The sequence below is a fragment of the Eucyclogobius newberryi genome, unplaced genomic scaffold (assembly GCF_026437365.1).
Source record: "Eucyclogobius newberryi isolate DKJ021-1_F unplaced genomic scaffold, fEucNew1.0.hap1 SCAF_15, whole genome shotgun sequence".
NCBI classification, from domain to species: domain Eukaryota; kingdom Metazoa; phylum Chordata; class Actinopteri; order Gobiiformes; family Gobiidae; genus Eucyclogobius; species Eucyclogobius newberryi.
This window is the reverse complement of record NW_027315779.1, coordinates 5,164,106-5,187,972: the sequence shown is the minus strand read 5'-3', so window position 1 is coordinate 5,187,972 and position 23,867 is coordinate 5,164,106. Positions and strand designations below refer to the sequence as shown.

At 40.3% G+C, this 23,867-nt stretch overlaps 2 protein-coding genes across 2 annotated transcripts; one reads left to right on the top strand and one right to left on the bottom strand.

Moving 5' to 3' along the window:
• Positions 1-1,064: 1,064 nt before the first annotated feature.
• Positions 1,065-2,781, bottom strand: cryba1b (crystallin, beta A1b). The gene is made up of 6 exons (XM_072445785.1): positions 2,677-2,781; positions 2,401-2,463; positions 2,209-2,327; positions 1,985-2,126; positions 1,757-1,899; positions 1,065-1,595 (listed from the first exon to the last, which is right to left on the bottom strand). The coding sequence occupies exons 2-6, from the start codon at positions 2,437-2,439 to the stop codon at positions 1,448-1,450; spliced, it is 591 nt and encodes a 196-aa protein (XP_072301886.1). The 5' UTR covers positions 2,440-2,463; positions 2,677-2,781; the 3' UTR covers positions 1,065-1,447.
• Positions 2,782-5,770: 2,989 nt separating this feature from the next.
• Positions 5,771-21,727, top strand: LOC140360539 (protein unc-119 homolog A-like). The gene is made up of 5 exons (XM_072445782.1): positions 5,771-6,207; positions 18,284-18,397; positions 19,405-19,504; positions 19,590-19,762; positions 21,612-21,727. Exons 1-5 carry the CDS (start codon positions 5,889-5,891, stop codon positions 21,722-21,724), a joined length of 819 nt encoding a protein of 272 aa, XP_072301883.1. The 5' UTR covers positions 5,771-5,888; the 3' UTR covers positions 21,725-21,727.
• Positions 21,728-23,867: the final 2,140 nt, after the last annotated feature.

Sequence of the window (23,867 nt, the reverse complement as noted above, 5' to 3'; positions counted from 1 at the left end):
TAAACACGTTTAGTCCCAAAGTCAGCAAAGGGATTACAACAATTATTCTAAATGCAACAATATATTCTCTACATGTGAGCTACAAATATTAATTAATTAACCCAGGGCTATTCAACTTAATTTTCCAGAGGGCCAGATTTTGCAGAACACTCCACTGTAACAACATTTTGGCTCTAACAACATATCCCCAACACTGTTTCATACATCAGTTAACGCAATAACATAATTTCTGAGGGATTCAATAAATATACAAAATGATTTACCAACATTTCCCATCCAGAAGTGAACGAGAATTAAACTAGGACTAAACCCAAGACCAAACCAGCTCTAATCGAGCTCTAACCCAGAATTAAACCAGTAAACAAGATGAATAGCCCTGATTTAACCCCTTGTCGAGAGGGTTTATATTCCTTACCCCAATTCAAACTCTGACTGTTTCTGAACCCATTGCAGAACAAACAAATGGCTGGACTCTTTGTGAAGCTGTAGTTTTGGTCTCTGATGTCTGGTTTACTCTCATTGCAAATGGCCACAAACTGTGCACAGGAAAATCAGATGTCAAATCCTGCCTCGCTTTTCTTTGTCATAAATAAAGAGCAGGGCTGGTGTCTGTGGTGGCATTTGCTGGGTCCTGACAATTCCTCTTTCAGAACTGAAGCCAATCTCACTCAAATAAGATTTAGGGACTTGTAATATCGGAGTCTAGAAAAATGTGAATTTTAGGCTTATTTGTTATATGTGTGGGTTTGGAGTACAATACAATCTAGATTTATTCCAGAATGATTTGTTTTACTGAAATATTGAGAGCTTTAGCTATATTTGTTTTAATGTTTTATCCCCTGGTTTAAAATGTTTCACTTCAAACCAAATACCATATAAATCTATAACCAAAGTGTTCTAGGTTTATACTAGGGCTAAAGGGGCATTGGGCCACAGACATTCTTCCGATTGCATATATAAATATATATTTATTTTATGTTCCTCTGTATCAACTTTCATAACAAATAAGGAAAGAATGAAAAGAGTCATTTGTATTTAAAATGCACAACTTTCATTTGTAAACCTTGATGTTTGCTCATACTCTTTATTCATCGCGTTATACAAAGGCAGTCATGGAGATCACAGTAACACCAAACTCAATGATTGATGTAAAAGACAATGATTTTTGTTGCCGTCGCTGGAGCAGATGGAGTCTCCGCTCTGAGGTCTCTGTCGTCTGAATCTCAAAAATGTCCTCTTTTCTGTCTTTCTTACAGTTTGCCTTTTAAAAGATGTTTCTCTAAAAACTCAAAGCCAAAGTGCTGTGAACGACTGACATCAGTGAGCACCTGAAGTCCAGCTCAGGACCGGGCAGCCAGGACTAGCCGGATCCGTGGAGCCGGGATGTTTCGGGAGAAGGAGGAGCGAGGTGAGGAGGGCCGGGGAGAGGTGATGGGCTGCTCCCCTCTTAGTGCTGGATCCTCCTGATGGACTGGACCTGGGGGGTCTGGGCGTGGCTTCCGTACTCGCGGTAACACTTGTACTCGCCTCCGTGACAGTCGCACTCCATGATGTACTGGTATCCACGGTAACCGGGGAACTGGTAGCACACGAAGCTGTGGAAGAATGACATGGAAATGTTAAAATAAAACTAAAAGCATGACAATACATGCTCAAATCCAGCATCAACAAGGCTGAATGAGAGGTCATCTTTTGTCGTTGCTGCACATTTTAGAAAACCACATGTAAAATCATCAGTTGTTGAAACAGTACTTACGCGCCACACTGGATGTGCATGGAGCGGATCTCGTTGTGCATCCAGCCCATGGCCTGCAGAGACGGGTAGTCGTCACACAGCTCAAACTGACGTCCTGTCATGTTCTCCATCTCATAGACGGTCATACGGGAGTCCTTGTGGTTCTGGAGTAACAACACATTTAAAAGTGAATGTAGAAAATGTTAACCTTATGTCAAATATTAGTGAGCAAGAGGAGCTGTCACTCACAGCGCAGCAGATGGGCCTGAAGGAAATCATCCTCTCGATACGGTAGGAGTTGCTGCCCATGTAGGACTCAAAGCAGGGATAATCTCCCTTCTCCAGGATGAACTGCTGCCCATGGAAACTGGAGTGCTCATAGCCCACCCAGCTGCAGACAGACACAAGACATTAGAGGCTCTGAAACATGTCTGATCTGCTTATTTAAAGATAGTAGACTTAGAGACACGTACGCGCCACACTCGACCTTCAGGGAGCGAACGTTCTCCATCCCACACTCCATGATGTTCTGGCAGCAGGCAGTGAACTCCATGCGCCTGCCCTGGAAGTGCCTCTGATCATACACGGTGATCTGAAAGCGACAGGGACCATTTATCCACAAACTATCCAAACAACTTCATATGTTTATTAGTCTCTCAGCTCACCTTCCAGGGACCCATGGGCATGGTGTTTGTGTGAGCCATTTTGTCCTGTTTATCAGTAGTAACCTGTGGAAAACATCAAACCAGTAACACAATAATACTTGAAGTTGAAGTCATGTATAACAAACTTCAACACAATAAATAATGATAATGGTATTTCTTATGTTTGCTTTAGCCACTAAATTTGTCCAGATAATTTGCTAAAAAGCTATTCTTACAGCAGCCCCTCTGAAAGAAATGTGGCATTCACTGTGATGTTTGTCTAACTTTGTGACCTACCTAAAATGGTGAGTGGAGTGTCGCAGGGTCCCACTGAATGGTCTGTGTATGGGCGGATTATGGGGGTATATATACCCCCTTTGGCCTCAGGCCTGGGACAGCCACGCCCAGTCCACAGCCTGGACTCGTGTCAGCAGTTTGTTTTGGCCTCCATTGTTTTTGCTCCGAGGGGTTAACACTGAGATTCAACTCCAAACAAAGAGCATGAGCTGCAGTTATGGCTCGTGTGAGGTACAGAGGAATAAACAGACTGTAACTATGATTGATTATAATTAAAAACTCAGCTATGCCATTTTAATAAAAAGGGTGAAGAGGCAAAATGCTTTGTCTGCGCGCTTGTCCTCGTCTCAGATGAGACCTTCTTACACCACAGCTGTGACTGACAGCTTCACACTACAGTGCACACTAACTCCCTTTAAATGGGTAAATCAGTCCACTTTAAAATGATCCATGTAATCTAATTCTAGTGTATTTAATCAGATATAAAGAGCATTTAGGGGCATTGCCGTGGCCTCATCCTTTCATTCTGAACTGAACAATAAACATATAAGCGGCTCACTGAGGTCAGCACATTACCAAAGCAACCATTACATTGTTTAAAGTGTACGTCGGACCCCATAGAGTTACAAAGACACAAAAATACACAGAACCACTATAACAGACACATGTTTCAACACATGAAGCTATTGCTACTCTTCATCAAGATGTCAATTAACAACATAGACAGACATAAATATTGCATCGATTTCTGACTATATAATATCTCAATTAAACCCCATTCGTCATTGCTGTTCCTGTCGTTTTGGATTGGCCCAGGTTCGTTCGGGGTCGAGGGTTTAAAACTTTAATGCAGTGATGCTGCTAAGAGGCGTAAGGGGAATGCAGTATGTGAATGAATGTCCTCACAATGGTACAAATGTCTGTGTGTGTGTTTTTGCTGATAGCAGCAGCTCAGACCTGACAAAGGGACCAGCAAACTCAGCAGGCAGAAGTAAAGAGGCTTGAGAGAGGTACAGCCTATGGACCAAAGCACGTCACTAAATACACTAAATGAGTGCGTACAGTCAGCTTCAGAGATACACCAATCAAACTTCAAATTGAACAGCTTCCCAGTGGTTTTAGTGTTTCACTTGCCCAGCCATGACATGATGAAAGAGTGATCTGCCTTGAGTTTGGGATTGGGTCGCCACACCTCACTGAATTCCTAGTTATTAAGTAAGCAAACAAAAATGTTAAGATGCCAACTTCTGGTGTTAGCATTCACGCAAAGTATTGTGACTGACCCTGTATTTCTAACTATGCGTTCACACTAATTTCTTTTAATTATTTTGGCCTAAATTTGACCAATTTCAGTCCTTATTTGGGCGTTCACTCCTGTTCTTTGTCCTTGTTTAGTCCTGATCTAGTCCAGGTTTAATGCCATGCTGAACATAACATCTCTGTAAAGTTTTTAATGTGTGTGATTCCAATCTATATTCTAACATCTCTATAGCAGAACCAGAATGAACATCTTCAGTAGTAATTTGAGCTCGTGTCCGTTGAATGGAAATATCACGCAGGCCAATTGTTCAATTCCATAGTCCTATTTTGGTGCTGACATGACCAGACCCCACTCTTTCTCTCAGATCCTCATGTTGCCCAATTGCCCGTCCAAGAGTTTGACCAGAAAAAGTGAACTTGTCCATTACTACTGCCTACATCTATTGTGATATTATTCCCGTTTCCTGGTTTACATCTGATATTGTACAAATTGCCTTTTTTGTTACAGTGGTAAATCATATTTTAAACAGATCGTTTGCAGTTACTGTACAGTGCCTCTAGGGGGCGCCCTCTCCACATTGCTCTGCCTCGGTCTGTCTTGGTGAGTTATCTCCCATTTAATGACCTTTTGAGGTAATTGGCTCTTTAATCACTGCAGACAGAGACATTATTTAACTTAACCTCTCCCTATGGATTATCATATTTGATTAAGTGCAAAGGCAATTCTTTATTTTGTCATAAGTTTTTGCCAATGTTTAAACTAACTACAGAAATCTAAAGAATGCATAAAACCATTTAATATTAAATTAATTCCAACAAACCCTGGCAATGGGTGACTGAAAAGTTACACCTGATTCCAATTCACAACAGAGTCTGAAAGTCACCATGTAAATGAGCTCAGTATTCATCCATTTATGAATTGAGGACACAGGTGGACACATGTTACAGCCTAATGTCATTCAAGATAGACATTTGTTGAATTGGCCAGATCAACATCAGAGTTCAGCCACACAGGCCTAAGGGCCGGAGGCTATGGTAAAAAAGAAATACATTTGTTCCTGTATTGATTAATGTGTTTCATCATTGTTTCATCAGTGTTTCCTATCCATACTATACACACGTTTAGTCAGGGTCATTTTACAGGAAAAACAAGCAGAGGGTTGACTGTAGACCTTAAACACCAAGATAATCATCAATTAGAAATGATTCAATCTCCATTTGATTGCACAGTTATATCTGTCTGACCATCCAGTCTCAACACGTTTTGACAGACCTTCATGTGAGGTGGCAGAATGTGAGGGACTTTCTGGTCAATAGTTCTATACCTTTGGCCCCATAATCATTCTGTTCATATCTGTTTTCTTGTTGTTCCTGTGTTTTTTCCCCTGTTTGGTTGTTGTTTCTAAGGGAATGTGCTGTCTATATCTCACGTGTTTAGTTTATAGACTGGATTACACAGACAGGTTCGGTCTGAATGACCCTTTGTTACAAACCGATGCAATCAGACACATTGTTTAGCATCAACACAACACATTGTCTGGTGTGTCTGTGTCGAGTGGCGGTTAATAACGCGTTTGCGCGGCGCAGAAGCGCGCGTTGATCGCGTTGATCCCACCCCCCCTGCTCCTTGACAGCGACGACCATCTGGTGCCTCTGTTTCATTTGGTGCCTCTGTTTCATTTGGTGCCTCTGTTTCATTTGCGTGCTCCATTATTTCGGACCTCTTCTTCTCTTGGTCTCTTTAGAGAGCAGGCGCAGTGCTGTGTTTGCGCGCTCTGGAGAAAACGGTCCGAGCGCGTCTCGTCTTCCGCGCACAAGGAGCGTCAGACAGAGACCGCAGCCCAAATAAAGCAGATTATAATTAAGCTGCGGATAATAGGTCCGTGTGTGGGCGACGCGACCAGTGTCTTGGGCTGGAAGAAGGGGGGGCACGGGAGGAGGAGGAGCGGAGAATGAGCTATTCTTGTACCAGCAGAGGCAACAGCCAGGACGCAGCGGGCGCGAAGACAGCAGCCGGTGGCGGGACTCATCATCCATCCACGGGCACGGACGCGGAGACAGGCGGCAAGAACGGCACCAAGAGCGGCAGCCCCAAGGAGAAAGCAGCAGCAGCAGCGGCGGCAGCGGCGGCAGCGGCGGCAGCGGGCGGGATGAGAGTGAAGAAAGGCTCGGTGGACGTGATGGGGGTCCCTGTGACCACAGAGGAGGAGCTGCTCACGAGCACCGGGATCACACCGGAGGACGTGCTGGGTTTGCAGAAGATCACGGGCAGTAAGTGCACTTGTAAACGGCGCTTTTGTTGTTGTTGTTGTTGTTGTTGTTGTTGTTGTTGTTGTTGTTGGAGTGCTGTTTGTGGAGACAGAGGCGCTCCAGTCTGCACGGATGACTCATACTAAACGTCATTTCGGTGTCCCCGCATCTATGTGTGCAGGCCCCGTTAATAAGAGAGTAAATGCACGTCATGTGGATTAAACCGAGCTGAGATAGTGGCTCATCTATGGGAGAACAAAATATGCTGTGAAACGTTGTAAAAGCCTGTGTTAGGATAAGTTGGCTTATTGACAATGACCACTTTCTGAAACAAATCAAACATGTTTCATTAAAGGTGCTCTGTGTAACTTTTCCAGCGGTTGGTCGGTCTGCCACCAGCTTCTTGTCTCTTTGGAGATGTCGTCGCTTTCCACAGTCGGACAATAAACGATATCATCTATCTGGTGTTTATTCACTTCTCCACAGATTTGACCCGTAACTTGGACCGTCTCTGTAAATGCCGTACTGTGGGACATTTCGGGCAAAGCATTAAAATCTACGCAGACAGAGCTGTCGGAAAAGTGAGCGCACCTGAAGGACTCAGAAGGAGATGAATGAATGCGTTAGGGAGATAACGGCATTGCTTCTGGCCCCCGGGCCCCTGAGTCGGACATGAGACAGGACTTTTCCCCCGGGGCCTAGACACTGGCAGTGGTTGAAATGAAAAGGCCTGAAAAAGTGACAAAATGATGACTCTCCTGAAAAGGTGGTGCTGGGGCTGAAAAATGTGTGTCCATACTTGCACACGCCACAGTAAAATATGAACTAAACATGTAATTAAACCGTGACTAAACCAGGGTAAAACCAGGACTAGAACAGGGCCAAACGAAGCCTACATCAGGACTAAACTAGACTCAAACCAGGACTAAACCAGGGCAAGTGTGTACCAACTCCAAAAGGCCATGTTTCGCCCTTTAAAAGTAAAAAGTGTGTGGCCTACAATTAATGTCATCACGTTATATCACACAAGAAACACATTTTTTCCAGGTTAATTTCTTGAGTTTTCCCTTTACCGAGCCACTATATCGTCCACTCGATGTTGTGGTTGTGTTGTAGTGAACCAGCACTTGACCAAGATGAGGTTTATTTTGTTTTTTTATACCTATAAGTCACAATCCTTTACTGTTTTAGTGAAAAGGGAAGAGCGAGGTGTTGACAATGGAAGAAATGTGTGTCACTTTGATGCACTCGACTCATGAGATGGAAGTGGGCTATTGCAGTGCATTTGGCAGATCTAAAACTATATGTACCAGATGTGTAATATGGACCGATGCAAATATTGAGATTTTAAGAACTGACAGCAGCATAAATTATACCAGTACCAGTGGAGCCTATGACCACCTGTGGGTCTAGAGAGAAGACACGGAACAATGGCAACAACAGGCCTGACATACATTTAGACTAATTCATCTTCAACATGAATTATTACACAAGAGGCTGTTCAGCAGTAACACTCAAAACACTATAATTGTGATGATTTTAGAAGTCTTTTCAGTTCAATTTAGCGTCCAAAAAAATACCCAATTTTAGATAACTGGCTGTTTTTGTCCAACTTAATTTTGTGTTTCAGAAAGTTAAATTGTGTAAAAACAGTAACACATGTCAGACCACGAGCATGAAAGAAAATTAAAGATTCCACTGTTGTTTGGTCACAATTTCGATCATCGTAAATAATCGTTCAATTGCAATGTTTTTTCTCACAATAATCGCAACACTAAAATTTGATATTGTAACATCCCAAACAAGTATAAAGTCTCACGTCACATTACAAAAACTCTTTTCATGCTCCCCAAATTAATCCCTACACTCTCTTACGTACTTGTATTTCTAGGAAGCTTTTGAACACAAACGTGCATCCAGCCGTTAGCTAACAGGTGCAGCCGGGCACTCGACTATTTAAAGCAGAGAGCAGCACTTAAACAACCGTCTTTCATTAGCACAATGCAATGAGAGTGGGACAAACGGAGAATTAAACAGGGCTTTTGAATTACATTTTAGTAAATCAATGTAAGAAATGCACAACGTTATTTACGGTAACAAAAATGCAGCTCTACTTCCTTAATTCAATCTACTTCCTTATTAAATCTAATTGTTATGATTGTCCACTTTAATATCAATAAAAACAGGAAGTTTATATTTTTCAGAACCACCACTAATATTCCGGGGTGGAAAAAGAGTACTGAAAATTTCTACAAAAATTACAAAATTAAAAGTACTAAAAATTATTACGGTGAGCAATATTCAGACGATATTTTAACAAAGCATCAGGAATGTGCTAAAATGTACTTGTACATGACATAAATCATGAATGGACCATAACATTGTTTGGAAAGTTACATTTCGGTTCAAATTATTTTTAATCAGCTCTTTTTGCAGTAAATTTAAAGTAATTATAAAAAAATATTCGATATATTCTAATTTCTTTCTCCAAAACAACAACTGATTTATTATACTTTTATATCATCTCTCACATCTAATTCTACTTAAGTAAAACTACGTGTGCATGAAAAATACTACGGTACTCAAATTTTAGCCACAAAATTAAAAACGTTTTTGAACAAACACCTTTAGTGAGAAGGTGCTAACATTTGATCTCATATATTTTTTAGTAATTATTGTCTTCCAATAGGTTAAGATTCACTAAACAATATTAATTTATATTGTTTCTTACTTTAAATGTTGATAATTTGGTGAGAAATCGCTTGTTAAGTTTAGTTGACATTGTTTTTTGTGGTCAATGACGTATTATTTACCACTTAAACAACAGTATTTAAAATGATCGTAATTGTGATGATTTGGAATATGCAAGGCTTTTTTTGACTATCTCCCTTCCTCTGTCGTCTGTCTAATGCCGTCCACCTCTGCTCGTTGGTGTCGACCGCTTTTGTTTCATTCCCTTTTGTTTCTGGGTTCTGTTTGCGAAAATGTGAATGATTTCAGTCTCCCACGGTGAATCCTGATATGGTCACGCCTCGTCGCCACCGGAGGCAGAGGAACATGTGCACATCGTCACAACAACATCCACGCCATCACCAAGGCAACGTGCCAGCCACACCGTCACCACGGCAACACCAAGCGTCTTGTCCTGCGCGCGCCCACACACTTCCTACTCCCCCTTGACTCCCGCTAATGACAGCATGCATTTACACGCCATTTTTAGGTCTGGTTTATGGTCTAAAGGGAGAGTTTTCTTTGGCATTTTGTATTGTTGATATCTACTCTTCTCTATTATGTGTTGGATTTACTAAACAAACTAATATAAAGTTATTATTTGACTTTACAGTTTCATAGATTTAATTGATTTAATTGAGTGTCCAGATAAGAGCAACTTTTTACCAAAAAAGAAAGCACAGAGGTTTCATTTCAGTTTTTAAACATTACAAGACACAGAAAGAGAACACACAAACATTTTACATAGTCTTACACATAGAGGGCCCATTTTGTCCAAAGTCTTAGGCTTCCCAGTTTGCCGGAACCCGACCGACTTGGTAAAAAAATTGCCGACTGGAAAAAAAAAGTGATGCCAAATATTTTTTTCTCTTATATTTCGCCCACTCACCGACCGTTTTTCAAAAAAGCGCCGCGTTGAATAATTTTGTGTCACTGGAACTCGCTAGAAATATTTTAAAAACGGAAAATGTCGCGACCATAGAGAAATGTAACCAACGCATGAACCTTCGGACTTGTAGGCAGCCACCAAAAAATATGAGATTGATCGCTATTCTTGTACATTTACGGTAGTATCTCTCCTGATAAATGATAATATTAACTCAATTTCATAGGCAAATTATCATTAAATATGGGTGGATTTTATATACGAATTTGGAATTTTTTATGCCTTCAAAGTTAAAAATAATAAATAGATAAAAATGACCTACCTACCTACCCACTTGAAACATGTTGGTAGGGTCACAGCAAACATACAGTTAATTTGGGGCAGCCTTATCAAATGTATGCTTTCTTATACAAAGTACGTATTGGCTTGTGTCCATGGCAGCCCAAATACATTGTCCTGAACTCAAGTGCGATGCCAAAAGCAGTCTGCTGTGCTTTGTTAATCTCAGTCCAATATTTATGAACAAAAGGACAATAATGGGCACTTTTACATGTTGTTATAAAAAAAATATAATACATTTTCCAACAGAAATGTGACGTGGCGCTCCATTGAGCGCCATGTTCCCATTCTTCATCTGTCAAAGCAAGATCACCTTCTCTTTCCCACTTATTTTCAATATATTTAGTAAAATTACCATCCATATTATTCATGCATTTACTGTAATAGTTTAGATATTATGGCCCTTGAAAGCTCAGATGTATATGCCTTAATAAATGTTTAATTTACAGAGTTTTAGTGGTCAGCGTTGCTTTGTTTAATGTCTTCTTTGTAATAACTCCTCGCCATTGCCAAATTTAAAGAGCCAGACACAGTGGCAGGGACAATATCTGCTGCATTTAATACCACTTTTTTCAAAGGGGTGATCTGGTGTTATTTTATTAAGTGGTGAGCAGCGAAATACTTTTTCCCAGAAAAGTGTGCCGTGACCCAAATATACACACTCGATACACTCTATAGCAGCTCAGAACATACCAGCGCCGCTCACTAAAAGCTTTATAAATATAATGTCATGTGAATTTATAGTAATGTACCACAAACTAAAGTAAAGTAAATCATTTGGGATGTTTAGGTTTAAATCTTCTTGATTGATTCTGTCCAAATGTGGATATTGACTGAATTGAAAAGATGATTAAATAATTAAAATGTCTCTATAAATTGTCCATTAGAGATAGAATGATACGAAACATTCAAATTCAATCTTAATACACAGGAAAAGTTTGATACTGTATGATAATTTAATAATTGTATAAACACAGGCTATATAATGCCATCTCTAACACTGAATAATTGTAGGAATCTGACCATTTTGTCGTGCCAGTCTTTGTGAAGCGTTTCTGTTGAGGGCCGACCCATTCGTCCCGTTTTACGTCCGACTCAAATCCCTCTGATTCAGTTGCCACAGTATTTTCGGCGGCACGTGTCCGCGGAGCTGAGCGTCTGTCGAGATTAATTAAGCTTTACACGGAGCCGCTCCTCTCTGGACGACGCCGATCCCAAATGTTGGACTTAATTTGTGATGACACTTTACAACCAGAGCAAAAAAATCTGTCCCTAGAGTCGCCGTAAGTCACTGCCAGGTCTGACCAACGCCGACGGTCAAATAGCCAGCCTCGTCAGCAGCACCGAGTTTCTGTTTCTGCCTCATTGTGTTTGACATTGTGTTTCATAATTAGGAAGATCGTTTATGACTCGAATTTAACAATAAAGGAATGTAGTAATAAATATTCGGCCCTCAGAGGCGACTGTTGTTGTGATTTTGGGCCTTACAAAAATAAATTGATTTGATTTGATCTTCATTTCAATGCTATTATAAAGAAAAGGCTCGGTACTTGATACTGATTTTGATACCACAATGAAAGAAACACATTTTAAGACAATATAATTTTAAACTTTAAACTGAAATTACTGATGATAAAATGTGGTCTTGTCTAGTTCAGTTATAGACCAAGACCATTCTAAAACTATTCAGGAAACGTGTGATTTCTTAATTTTTCTTTCATATCTTTTAACATATCAATTTCCTATCAATCTCGGTCTTAACTTCCAAAATATTTCTGTCTGTTACATTTATTTCTGATACAGTATTCCTTTTTTTTATGTTAATTCATATTTTCCATTTTATTTTTACCATTAGTCGAAGTTGTTTTATGTTGCACCAAATCATGTTTGTGAATTTTGTTCCCCGATACGGAAGTTTGTTGTATTCAGAAGAAAAAAAAATTATCTCGTATCTCGAGACAATTATCTAGTTATTTCGAGATAATTATCTCATAATAACGAGATAATTTTCGAAATTATGAGATTTAAAAAAATATATATATATTTATCTCCCTGCTGCACCGCTCTTTCTCTCACCTGGAAAAGCCTGGCAGCTCTGTGAGGATTCTGTTCTTCGATCTTTCCAGTGCCTTCAACACCATCCAGCCGCTGCTCCTGAGGGACAAGCTGGAGACGGCTGGTGTGGAGTATGACCTGGCAGAGTGGATCCTGGACTACCTCACAGACTGACCCCAGTTTGTGAGAGCCCGGGACTGTGTGTCTGACACTCGGACCTGCAGTGTGGGGGACCTGCAGTGTGGGGAGCCTGCAGTGGGTTAGGGTTAGACTGAGGTCTGCAGTGTAGAGGGTGAAGAGAAAGGGCGCGAGGACAGTGCCCTGGGGCGCCCCCACACTGCAGGTCCGAATGTCAGACACACAGTCTCACAAACTGGGGTCGGTCTGTGAGGTAGTCCAGGATCCACTCTGCCAGGTCATACTCCACACCAGCCGTCTCCAGCTTGTCCCTCAGGAGCTGATGGTGTTGAAGGCGCTGGAGAGATCAAAGAACAGGATCCTCACAGAGCTGCCAGGCTTTTCCAGGTGAGAGAGAGAGCGGTGCAGCAGGGAGATGACGGAAAAAAAAGAAAAAATCTCAAATTACAAAAAAAAGGAATCTAATAATTTTGAAAATTATCTCGTTATTACGAGGTGCTTGTTCTGCTTCACATCCAACGTTTTCCCTGTCACCCACAAACAAAAAAATAGGAGTACTATTGATACGTGAAAGTGGTCATTTGCGCTTAATCTGGTCAAATTGTAACATTATCTAAACTAACAGAATCCCCTTCATTACACTGCTTAATACTCCAGTAGTGTGCAGTGATGGATGGACAAGCAGACTTGGGGTGTTATCAATATTTAGTGGATAACATTCGCGCACAAAAGTGAAAAAAAACGAGCACGCAAGGGTGAGTTCCCACAGGAAGGGCAAACACCGATCTTACTGAGCTAAATTCCCATACCTGTTACAACTGCTGAATTAAGATACTCTCCGGTTTTAAAAGCTCATGTTAGAGAGCGGAGCATGAACGGGCCTCTGAACACACTGAACACAAATGAAAAGTGGCGGGGAAGAAGAGACAAGCTTCCTGCAGTACTGCTCAGCGGCCTGTAGAGGCCACTAAAAGACACTGTGACTTCCAGCCAAGCTTCAGCAGCAGAAGTGAGGGAAAAACAGGCTCATTTGGATATATTTTTGACTAATTTAAGTATAGTTGTGACACACTGTAATTTAAATTTTTTGCCCTGCCCGCATGCCACAGTGATACACCTCTCTCTTATGTCTCTCACTCAGTTGTCCTCTTGGGGCATCATTAAGTATTAGCACAAGCACAACATCAGCAGCTTTCAGTATTTCTGTCAGACCAAGCTTTTGTTGATTAAGTATAAATTCACCTCACCTCTTTTCCTGCAAAGGGATGTTGTTGTCCTTCTAAATCTTTGTCAAACATAGCACAACTCAACACTGAGATAAACTGACCGGGCAGTGTGATGCTGACTGTCGCCCTTCACTTTAGGACGCTTTGTGTGGCGAGATTGTGGCATAAATGCATAAACATGAACAAGCCGTGAGCAAAGCAAAGTAATCCTCTGAGATTCATGAGCACAGGCAAAAGGAAGAGGCACAGAAGGCACAGGAGCCTTCGTTTGATGACAGAGAAGTTCATATATTTTCTGGGCTTGAGTATGTTTGCAAACAGCTTATTCTTTTAAACTTTTTTGAAAAATATAGTCTCTATTGGCTGTCGATAGGTTCACCTTGATCGTCTGTACTTTTTTTCTTGCTCATGTGGGACATTTTTATTAGTTTGTTATTTTTGTTGTCGAAGGTCGATGAAGTATATTTATAGACCAGGTTTACAACGTTTATAGGAACAATATAAAATACATTCTGTCTTGTTCATTTTATCTGTATATTAATGTGTATTGTACGTGTTGTCCCCCCTGTCTGTAAATACCCCCCCCCCCCCCCCTTTTTTATTATGTTCAGCGTCTTTGGGTCACTGAAAAGCGCTATATAAATAAAAGTTATTATTATTATTATTATTACATAGAAGAGACAAAGAGATGCAGTGAGGAAGTCAGAGAACATTCAAACCATCACACTGCAGGAAGAAAGCAGTCAATAAATACAACTGGATTTAAAGGAGTTCATTTGATAAAAGTGAGTTTGAATAAGTGATTTAAAAGACGTTACAGATGATGCCAGCCTTATTTCCACAGGCAGGTCATTCCAAAGCTGAGGAGCCCGGACCGACAAGACCAACTCGGTGCTCGACCTAAACGAGCTTTAAAACGAATCAGTCAAATCTTAAGATACATTCTGAAACGCACAGGGAGCCAGTGGAGGGAAGCTCAAACACAGGTTTAACATGTCGGCCTGCGTTCTGAACCTGATGGAGGCGAGCGGTGGATTCACGGAGATGAGGGAAGTGCAGTAATATAGTTAGTCACTATATTCGTTTTAGACACTAACTTAGCGTTAAAATTCTGCCATTTATTTGTTGCAGCTCAGGTTTTTAATGATATTGTACATTTAGAAGGCTTCACTGGGATTGTCCTGCTTCAAAGTTATTGTATCAGTTGCATAAAGTAGTTTCAATACTATCATTTGTTGTGATAGCTTTCTCTTGCCATATATTACACTTACTATACTATACTTACTATAACAATGCAACAGGAATTAACTAAAGCTGTACCTGTAGATGTCTTGAGTTGAGGGGCGAGTATCACAGAAAACGTGAAGGGATCAAAAAATTAACAAGAAAAGAGCGTTCAATTAATTTTCAGCTCTTTTAGCAGTCATTTCTAATTGTTTTCTTTACAGCTGATGTACTCTGCATTCACATTTTGCACAAAACAGTTATCGTTATCAGTTTTTCTACATATTATCTCCCACTTTTTCCTTGCTCTTGTACAACGTGAACATGAGTGTGAATGAATAGAGCAATGTGAAGCTTCTTGATGTTTACGAAAGATAAATATAATGCATAAAAGTTGTTGCTTTTCTTGCTTTTTGAAATTTTGAACAGAAATTTTACCGCCCATTTGCCTTTTGTTGCTAAGCCCATGTTACTTAACCACCACGTGTTCCTCCGGGTGATCTACGAATACTACGCAATACCTGTGACCTGTGATCGCCCTCTCACCTAAACTTAATCCAATTAATTGAGACTAATCTGCAGAAGAAAAACACAACACATTTGTACAAACTAAATTATAGAAGTACTTTTGAAAGACGTTATTTGAGCACTTTTTACACCATTACAATAAACAGAAGCTGATAATCTCACTTTATCTCTTTAGTTTCCTGTGTTGTCATGTTGTGGTTGTAGTGGTATAACATGTTACGTGATGCAATTAAGAACGTAAGTTGTTTTTGTCGCAGCGTCGCTGGTTTTGGCCCTGGCGCTTTGGTAAACACGCCGCACTTCGTCATCAGCCAACCCAACATCTCGTGTGTGTATTTCTGCAACAAAACTACTTACCGCAGTCTGTGTCCGTGTCTATTCTGGACGAAAGGGGAGGATTGTGTGCGTCGTGTAAAATGAAAGTATGAGGTATAATCTACAATAAATATTAACTTTATTTACAGTCAGCCAGTGGTTCTCTGCTGTGGTCGAGTATCACTGTTTCTGGAGTCTTTTTATTGGTTTAATTGTGAGATTCTATATTCGTTCTTAAAGGCGAGACACTGTGGGACATAGATAAAATGTTTATTAAAAGTTTATATAAATATGCAATGTTGTTTTTTTCACGCATGGACATAAAGATCATAAAGAAGTAGAACATTACATGCACCAAATGTACCAATATTGGACTTAACAAGATCGTACAGAAGGATTTTTTGGTATCTATTTTGAAGTCTGATTTATTCAAGATTTAACGAGTAAATAGTCTTGCTATAATTGTCTATTTTACCCAAATACTACATAAGAAATCCATTTAAACCACATAACCCGTACTAAAATACTACATGTTGAAAAACTGTTACTCACATTTATTTAAGTAAACTACACTTTTCTTTTCACCTGCAGTGTCGTCTCACTTGTTATTTGTCCCGTTTAAATTGTAGTTTAGTGACCTTCTGACCTGAAGGTTGTCAGTTTGATCCCCACGCCCTCCTACACTGCTCTGCATATATTGTCCTTGGGCAATACAGGGTTTGCACTCACACAGATGTATGAATATTTTGATGTGAAGTGCTAAAAAAATATTCATGTAACTTTCTTTTATTTTTCTACTGATTTAGTCATTTCAGTTTATTTATTTCTGTAATAAACTGGCTTAACCTGGTCGATACACTGGTGCTGTAGTCGACTTTGTAAATGTCTCGGTCCAAGACTTTCCCTGTGCATCAAGTAGTCAACTGAAAAAGGGCGTGGCATTGCCAAAAAATAATCAAACTATTTCTATGACTCTATTGTATATGTGACCCAATGTGGACAAGACAAGAAAAGTACTATTATATGGGAACATAAAAGGTTGAATAAACTCACTCTATCCCATTGAAGTCCATATTAATCCTTTATAATCTCAATAAAACAATTAGCCAACTGATAAAAAGTAGCACACTGAACACATCGACTGGCTAATCGTCTAATGCCCGACAGCTCTAATGAACAGAGTTTGGGTGTGAGCAACGTGTTACTATGAACTGCTTTAGTGTATCAACAGCACCAGTTTTATTTAAGAGTTGTTTTTTGATTGCTCTCATGAATCGCGAGCATTTCAAACGTGCAAAGCGGCGACCTCAAACATCCTGGTCACAGAAAATGTCAGCGTGTATTGATATTGCTGGTGCATGTGTGTTTGTCAGCCCTCCCTGAGTGTGGGCTCCGGCGGGACAGTAATGAGCGCTGACACAGGCTGGAGATGGCAGCAGGGATTAGAGACCAGAAATAACCCTCCTCTTCAACCACTGCCACCGCTGTGCTCCGCGTACGGATAATAACCTCAATCGTTTCTAGTCGCTTTATTATCTGCCGTGTCTAAGTATTGTTACGTTGCCTTTTATAAAAAAAAATCAAGCACTTTAGGCAGTTTCGAATGGGTACTTTGTAAATTTGTCTAATTAGACTGTTAACTCGATGTAGATGAAATTATTGTGTCAAAAAGTATGTTAAAATATTGCGCATTTATTGTTTTTAAAATGAAACAATCAAACAAGTCTTGATTTAATCTCGATTTTGTCTCTGTCAAGGTTTTTTCCCCATTTTGTTTTAATATATATCTGAAATTATAAGGCACATTAAAACATAAAACTCTAAATATTGCAGCATTTCACAGCCATCATGCAGTCGTACTAGGAGACTAGCTCATCTTATGCCATATAGAGCTGCCAATAATTATTTATTCAACTTTTATTGAAATCCTCAGTTATTTCTTTCTAGATACTGAGGACTGGGGAAAAGGGTTTATTACCAAGACAGAGCTGTGATTAAATCAAAATGGCACAACAAGAGTACATTTTGTGATTATTTTTTGTTGTGTTTTAATATATATAAGTATTTGTAGAACATTTCAATCAAGAGTTAGACTTCTTTGCTCATCTGGTTCAGTTTTTTGTTTGAAAAAAAAAGTAATCTGCAGTTGCATCTGGATACTGAGATAGTGTTTGGATTAATATGTGGCCCTCAGAGGCAGCTGTTGTATTTGGGCCTTACAAAAATAAATTGATTTGATTTGATTAATATAAAAAATACCCTTTACCACTTTACGCCTGTCACAATAAACATATTTAAGTACAATATATTTCTACAGAAAAATATGTTGTTGAAACTATTTAACACAGCTGACGTAATAACCTGAAGCAGGTTTGTAGAAAAGAATAAATGGCTCAATTTAACACAAAAGCCGTTAATTCTAGTAGCTCTCTTGTCATTATATGTTAATTATTGAACAAAACGACAGTCCCGATGTTATTATATAGGTCTAATACTGCAAGGAAAATGCATACGCAATCATTTTATGCCTGAAAAATATTCTTTCTATCATATTAAAGTCGATATAGTATGAATTAATCTATTTTGTTGTATTATCATGTATTCTGCCGTCTCTTCTCTGTCACTAACGCTCTAAAATGTGTCCCTCTTGTCTCAGATTACCTGTGCAGTCCGGATGAAAACGTCTTCAATATCGACTTCACCAGGTTCAAGATCCGGGACATGGAGACCGGCACGGTGCTGTTCGAGATCACCAAACCTCCATCGACAGGTCAGCCACGCACACGTCACGACCGCCTCCTCAGACGTCCACCTTTCCGTTCGTCTCCGAAGATGTCCTAGCTTCGTCCCGGGACGTCCCGCAGTATGGGGTTAAACGGGTCCCTCTTGCGTTTATTCAGTCGGTCTTTCTTTGTCGCCTCTCCGCAGATCTGCCCTGTAATTTCGCTCGTTTGTCTGCGTCGAGAGTTAAAGCGGTGAAATATAACGGGAGAATACGGCAGCGCAATACATGGCAAAATATCGATATATCGCAAATTCGCAATATTGTCTGATTGCAACAACCTGCATATATCGCAATAATGCAAAGGTTCTTGTCTGACAGAAATGTTCCGGTGTTTTCTTTTTCATATTTTTGTGTGTTTTTAAAGGCGCAATGGACGATTTTTCAGCGATTTGAGAACGTAGGCGGAAGTGCGCATGCGCACTCCCCCGTGCGGACTGATACAACACACACGTGCGTTTGTTTATTAGCGCAACGGATCACATCGCATCTCTCGTCTCCCGTAGATTTCTGTCCACTTCTGCGTCAGCTCGAACTGTCTTTCTCCGTCTTCATTTTGCCCCGTACACTGAGGGAACTATATTATGATAGATCCATGCGCTTAGGCACGCGGAAACGTGAGGACGAACTGCACGCGGCTGCAGGTGAGCGATAGGTGCATTTTATGATTGATACGTGGCAGGACTAATGATTTATCCACGCCACGAGGAAATATGATAAAAAAATTTGCTGAAAAAAATCGTCCATTCCACCTTTAAGTAAATAAAATGTCAGGTCTGGTTTTGTCAAAGTTAAGCTTTTTTTCTGACTTGTAAATTGAAGCGTGCACATTTTTGTTTCAATATTACTGAAAGCATTGTCACAAAAAGTATATACAATTTTGCAATAACACATAAGGCCTCCTTCTGACATTAATGCCCCATTTTTGTAATGAAAAAGGTGGATTTTAGTGGTGTTTTTTGCATTTTTACCCATTTACTTTATATCACTTTCAGACAAAGCCGGAGAAAAGAGGGAAATCGACCCGAACGCAGGGAGGTTTGTCCGATACCAGTTCACTCCAGCGTTCCTGCGACTGAGACAAGTCGGCGCCACGTGAGTCATGGATTAACCAGTCAATAATACAAATAATGATCATATATTTCACCGTTTATTCCTCATTTTGTTTTCCGTTTTGCAGAGTTGAGTTCACCGTCGGAGATCTGCCCATTGAAAACTTCCGGATGATCGAGAGGCATTATTTCAGGGAGAAGCTGCTGAAGAGCTTTGATTTTGAGTTTGGCTTTTGCATGCCCAACAGCAAGAACACGTGCGAACACATCTACGAGTTCCCTCCATTGTCAGAGGACACCAGTAAGTCACACTGTTGCTTTTTTATCAAGCCAGAGTCTCCAAAACCATTCGACGGCTATAGACCCTGCTGGTTTTTATGGTAACGGATGAAAAATGTGCAATTTAGAGCGGTTTAACACTTTTATTGCCTTGAAATGAACCCAAACTATTCCTTTTTATTCCTCTTTTGTTTTAGCCAGTTTTTTATTAATTCGTTTCACTGCCAACAATGTCGACTAACCCAAACTGTTTCCCTAACTTTAACCTACCATGTTCCCAAACCTAACCAAAATCCTAGTCTAATCTATGGTCACAAGGTGAGAAATAAATAAATAAAAGAAATATAATCCCTTACAATACAGAAAATACTCTGCAAAGACTGAATATCTAGCGCTGGTTAAAAAAGACTTGAATTCTGAAGTAGTTTATCATTTTAACTGATTCCAATATTATTTTTGCTGAACTCATTGAAAGCAAATTTGTAATAGACTTATGAGTAATTATTCTATTGCAGTGTAGCTGTGGTTTTGTTTGACAGTAAAAGCTGGTGACTTCACTCAACCGAGCAGCAGATGGCGCTGGTCTTCTGATCAGAGCTCGAGTGTGTAGTTCCCATGGGTAGTTCCTGGGACACAAATGAACTTCTCCAGTCCTTGGTTGTAAATCCTCCTGGTTGTTCGTCTCTTCTCAGTCAGTGTGAGTGAAATGGAGGAAGTGAGAGGTTAAAGAGGAAACTGAACACAAACGAGACGAGGACATTGTGCTTGAACTCTTTCATTTTGTGTTTTTATGTGTTTTACATTCCACTGACTAGTAATACTCTGAGGTGGGTGGGAAGTTACATTTACCCAGTTACATTTACTCAGTTACATTTACTCGATTACAGTTACTCAGTTATATTTACTGAGTCACTTTTTAAAGTGTCAGTTCTCTTACTTGAGTAACAGTTTTAGTTCCTCTTCCACTGTGAGTAAATCTACCAGTGACAAAAGCTTTACGGTGACAATATTACATTACTTTGACATTTACTTTATTTAATGTTGTGTCCTCATAAAGCAGCAGATGTTGCGCCCAGACACTACTGTGTACTTTTACTTGAGTAATATTATTTTGAAGTAACTATACTTTATTAGTGAGAAACCCACAAAGCAGTGCAAATAAGATTATTCACTGATGTGAGATGGACGCTGGAGATCCATGTGAGCTCGAGCTGCAGAACGAGGGACGAGAGACTCGGGGCGGGGGACGAGAGACTCAGGGCGGGGGACGAGAGACTCAGGGCGACTCAGGACTCAGGGCGGGGGACGAGAGACTCAGGGCGGGGGGGCGAGAGACTCAGGGCAGGGGGGCGAGAGACTCAGGGCGGGGGCGAGAGACTCGGGGCGGGGGGGCGAGAGACTCAGGGCGGGGGACGGTAGACTCAGGGCGGGGGACGAGAGACTCAGGGCGGGGGGCGAGAGACTCAGGGCGACTCAGGACTCAGGGCGGGGGGACGAGAGTCTCAGGGCGGGGGGCGAGAGACTCAGGGCGGGGGGGCGAGAGACTCAGGACGGGGGGCGAGAGACCCAGGGCGGGGGACGAGAGACTCAGGGCGGGGGGCGAGAGACTCAGGGCGGGGGACGAGAGACTCAGGGCGGGGGACGAGAGACTCAGGACGGGGGACGAGCGTTACAAAGACATGCATGTGTTAGGTCAAATTGGCAACTCTAAATTGGCTTAATGGACAGGTGATGAAAATTAGCATATTCTGCTATAACACTTAAAACATTGCATCTGGTTCGTCCAATGCTATGTCCTTAAATAAATAAATAAATAAATACAAAATAAACCCCTGTTAAACTGTGGATGTCCGTTTGTCTTTGTGCCGCAGTCCGAGAGATGGTGCTGCACCCGTACGAGACGCAGTCCGACAGTTTCTACTTTGTGAACAATAAACTGGTCATGCACAACAAGGCGGATTACTCCTACAACGGCGGGACATAGAGCGCCACGCAGAGGACACAGAGAGACTCGAGCAGGTTTGGGACTTTTGGACCGAGACCGGGCGCAGCGTGCGTCCTGCTCCGGTCTGTGAGTCAAAAACGCTCAAACGCCACGTCCTGAAGTCAAAATGTTGATAGAAGACTTTTTTGATTTTTTTTCTTTTTTCGTTCCTGTTAATGTTGAAAACTTGTTTGTATGATTTTTAAAGGGACTATGTGTCGTTTTGTTACTGCTTAAACACTTCCCGGCACAATGTAGTTTGTTAATACTTCCTCAGGGAAACATTGGGTTGAAGCAATAAGAAGTTGCTAAAGTTGAGATACTTTAAGTCGAGGCAAATGTATTAGAGCTGAGCGACGAGACAATAAATCTGATGTGAGTGACAGGTGGATTTAAACGATTACAGTTGAGCCATCTCTTCACAAACACAGATACAATTTGTACATGAACTGTGAAAAAATCTACATTGTGATTTGAATTTGTTGTTGCCGTATCGTCAATTCTGTTTATCAAAGCGACCTACGTTTTTGCTTATGAGTTTGGTTGTTCAGAGAAAGAAGGATTCATCTTTCCACAGTTATTTTCTTCCACGAATGTAAGAATTGTTCCGAAATGTCAGTTTGAATTGAGTTATAAAGTGAAGTTGCGATTGGGAAAGCAAACGATTATTCAAATACCTTTTTGAACAAGTAAACGTGAAAATATCTGACCGGGGGCTTCTAGAAAGAACATAGTGAGTGTATCAGCGATAAAAATCACAATTTATTTATTATGTTTTCCCATTTTTATTTAATATTACCTCTTTCTTTATCATATAATGTATTTCGGCGTGTGTTTTACAGTCTGAATAGTCCGCATAACGATTAATAAAAGAGACGGGGATTATTTTAATGGCCGTTCAGTCACGATTATCCCGGTTTACCATCGCAGCCCTTGAAAGTGCTCGACATTCGCACGACAAAGAGGAACGACTGCAAACGTTTCATTATCGTCACGTCGTAACTTACAAAAACTGGCATTCACTCCACGTAGTCCCTTTAAAACGTCCATTTGTGATGGTTTTGACTCCGGTCCATTGACTTCTTGACACTTGACAGTAGTTTACAATAATGACCTAAACTCACGGACCACGAGCACCTTTTGTAGACGACGGTTGTAATAAGATTTAGACTGTACTTCCTGTTTATGTGTTCTGCCTGTACCAAACCCTTAATATTGTTATACTTTACTGTTATTTCATTTCAAACGTAGCCGTAGATACAGTCATAAAAGGCTTGAAGTTGCACTATTCGTGGACCATGTTGAGATATATTTTTGTTACTATTGTTAAGGATGTTGCGGTAACAATGGATCAGTTGGATCGCGGTGAAAAGGTAGAAAAGCGGTAAAAGGTACAGTTTAATTCAGCAATTGTTGGGCAAATTCGCTTATAATTGAGGATTTATTCATTTGTTAATTAAAATGACAACAAAAATCAGGTCTTGGGGTCATTTTAAGTCATTTTGAACGTTATTTTGTTTTATTTCAACCCGAATTATCTGTCAGAGAAGAAAAAATGTACGGCTAAATTAAAAACAAATGTAAAGTAAACCTTCCAGTGAGTGAGGACCTGAGTGCGTTAATTTGATCGCAAAATTAACTTCTTCTTTTGTTTATTAAGATTTTGTTTTCATTTTTAAAGAACAAAAATATGTACAAACATGAAAAATCAAGCAAAACACAACCAGAGAAAGAGACATAAATCAATAAAAACCAACACACAACTGAACCCGAACAAATGTCCCACTTTGTCAAATGTGTTCATTTTCAAACAAAGTCTGAATGTGATTTATTATTATTATTATTTGTAATTTGTCGAATGTCACAAAATTAACTTTGTAAAATTGTGGTTTGACAGGTTTCATAATGCTGTATTACAAATGACCAAAACGAGTATCTGCAATAGTTTAAAGGACCTGAGCTCATCATGATTAGTTTAACTTTCATCCAGTGTGTGACTCGTTTATTTCACTCGTTTGTTCTTATGTCAAGCAAAACGATCCAACATGACGCAAAAACATTTTACACTTTTACCAGAAAACTAGATTAAAAACGGTCTAATCAAAAGTGTATAGCCCCATTATGGATGTACTACACAATGAAT

What these genes read in the sequence shown, in the direction of transcription:
- cryba1b (XM_072445785.1), bottom strand. Translation starts at nt 2,439, where the DNA reads ATGGCTCACACAAACACCATGCCCATGGGTCCCTGGAAG. An exon ending in CTGAAGGTCGAGTGTGGCGC is followed by an intron (nt 2,127 to 2,208) that starts GTACGTGTCTCT and finishes GTCTGTCTGCAG; the next exon opens with CTGGGTGGGCTATGAGCACT. An exon ending in TCAGGCCCATCTGCTGCGCT is followed by an intron (nt 1,900 to 1,984) that starts GTGAGTGACAGC and finishes TTGTTACTCCAG; the next exon opens with AACCACAAGGACTCCCGTAT.
- LOC140360539 (XM_072445782.1), top strand. Translation starts at nt 5,889, where the DNA reads ATGAGCTATTCTTGTACCAGCAGAGGCAACAGCCAGGACGCAGCGGGC. An exon ending in TTTGCAGAAGATCACGGGCA is followed by an intron (nt 6,208 to 18,283) that starts GTAAGTGCACTT and finishes CTCTTGTCTCAG; the next exon opens with ATTACCTGTGCAGTCCGGAT. An exon ending in CTGAGACAAGTCGGCGCCAC is followed by an intron (nt 19,505 to 19,589) that starts GTGAGTCATGGA and finishes TCCGTTTTGCAG; the next exon opens with AGTTGAGTTCACCGTCGGAG.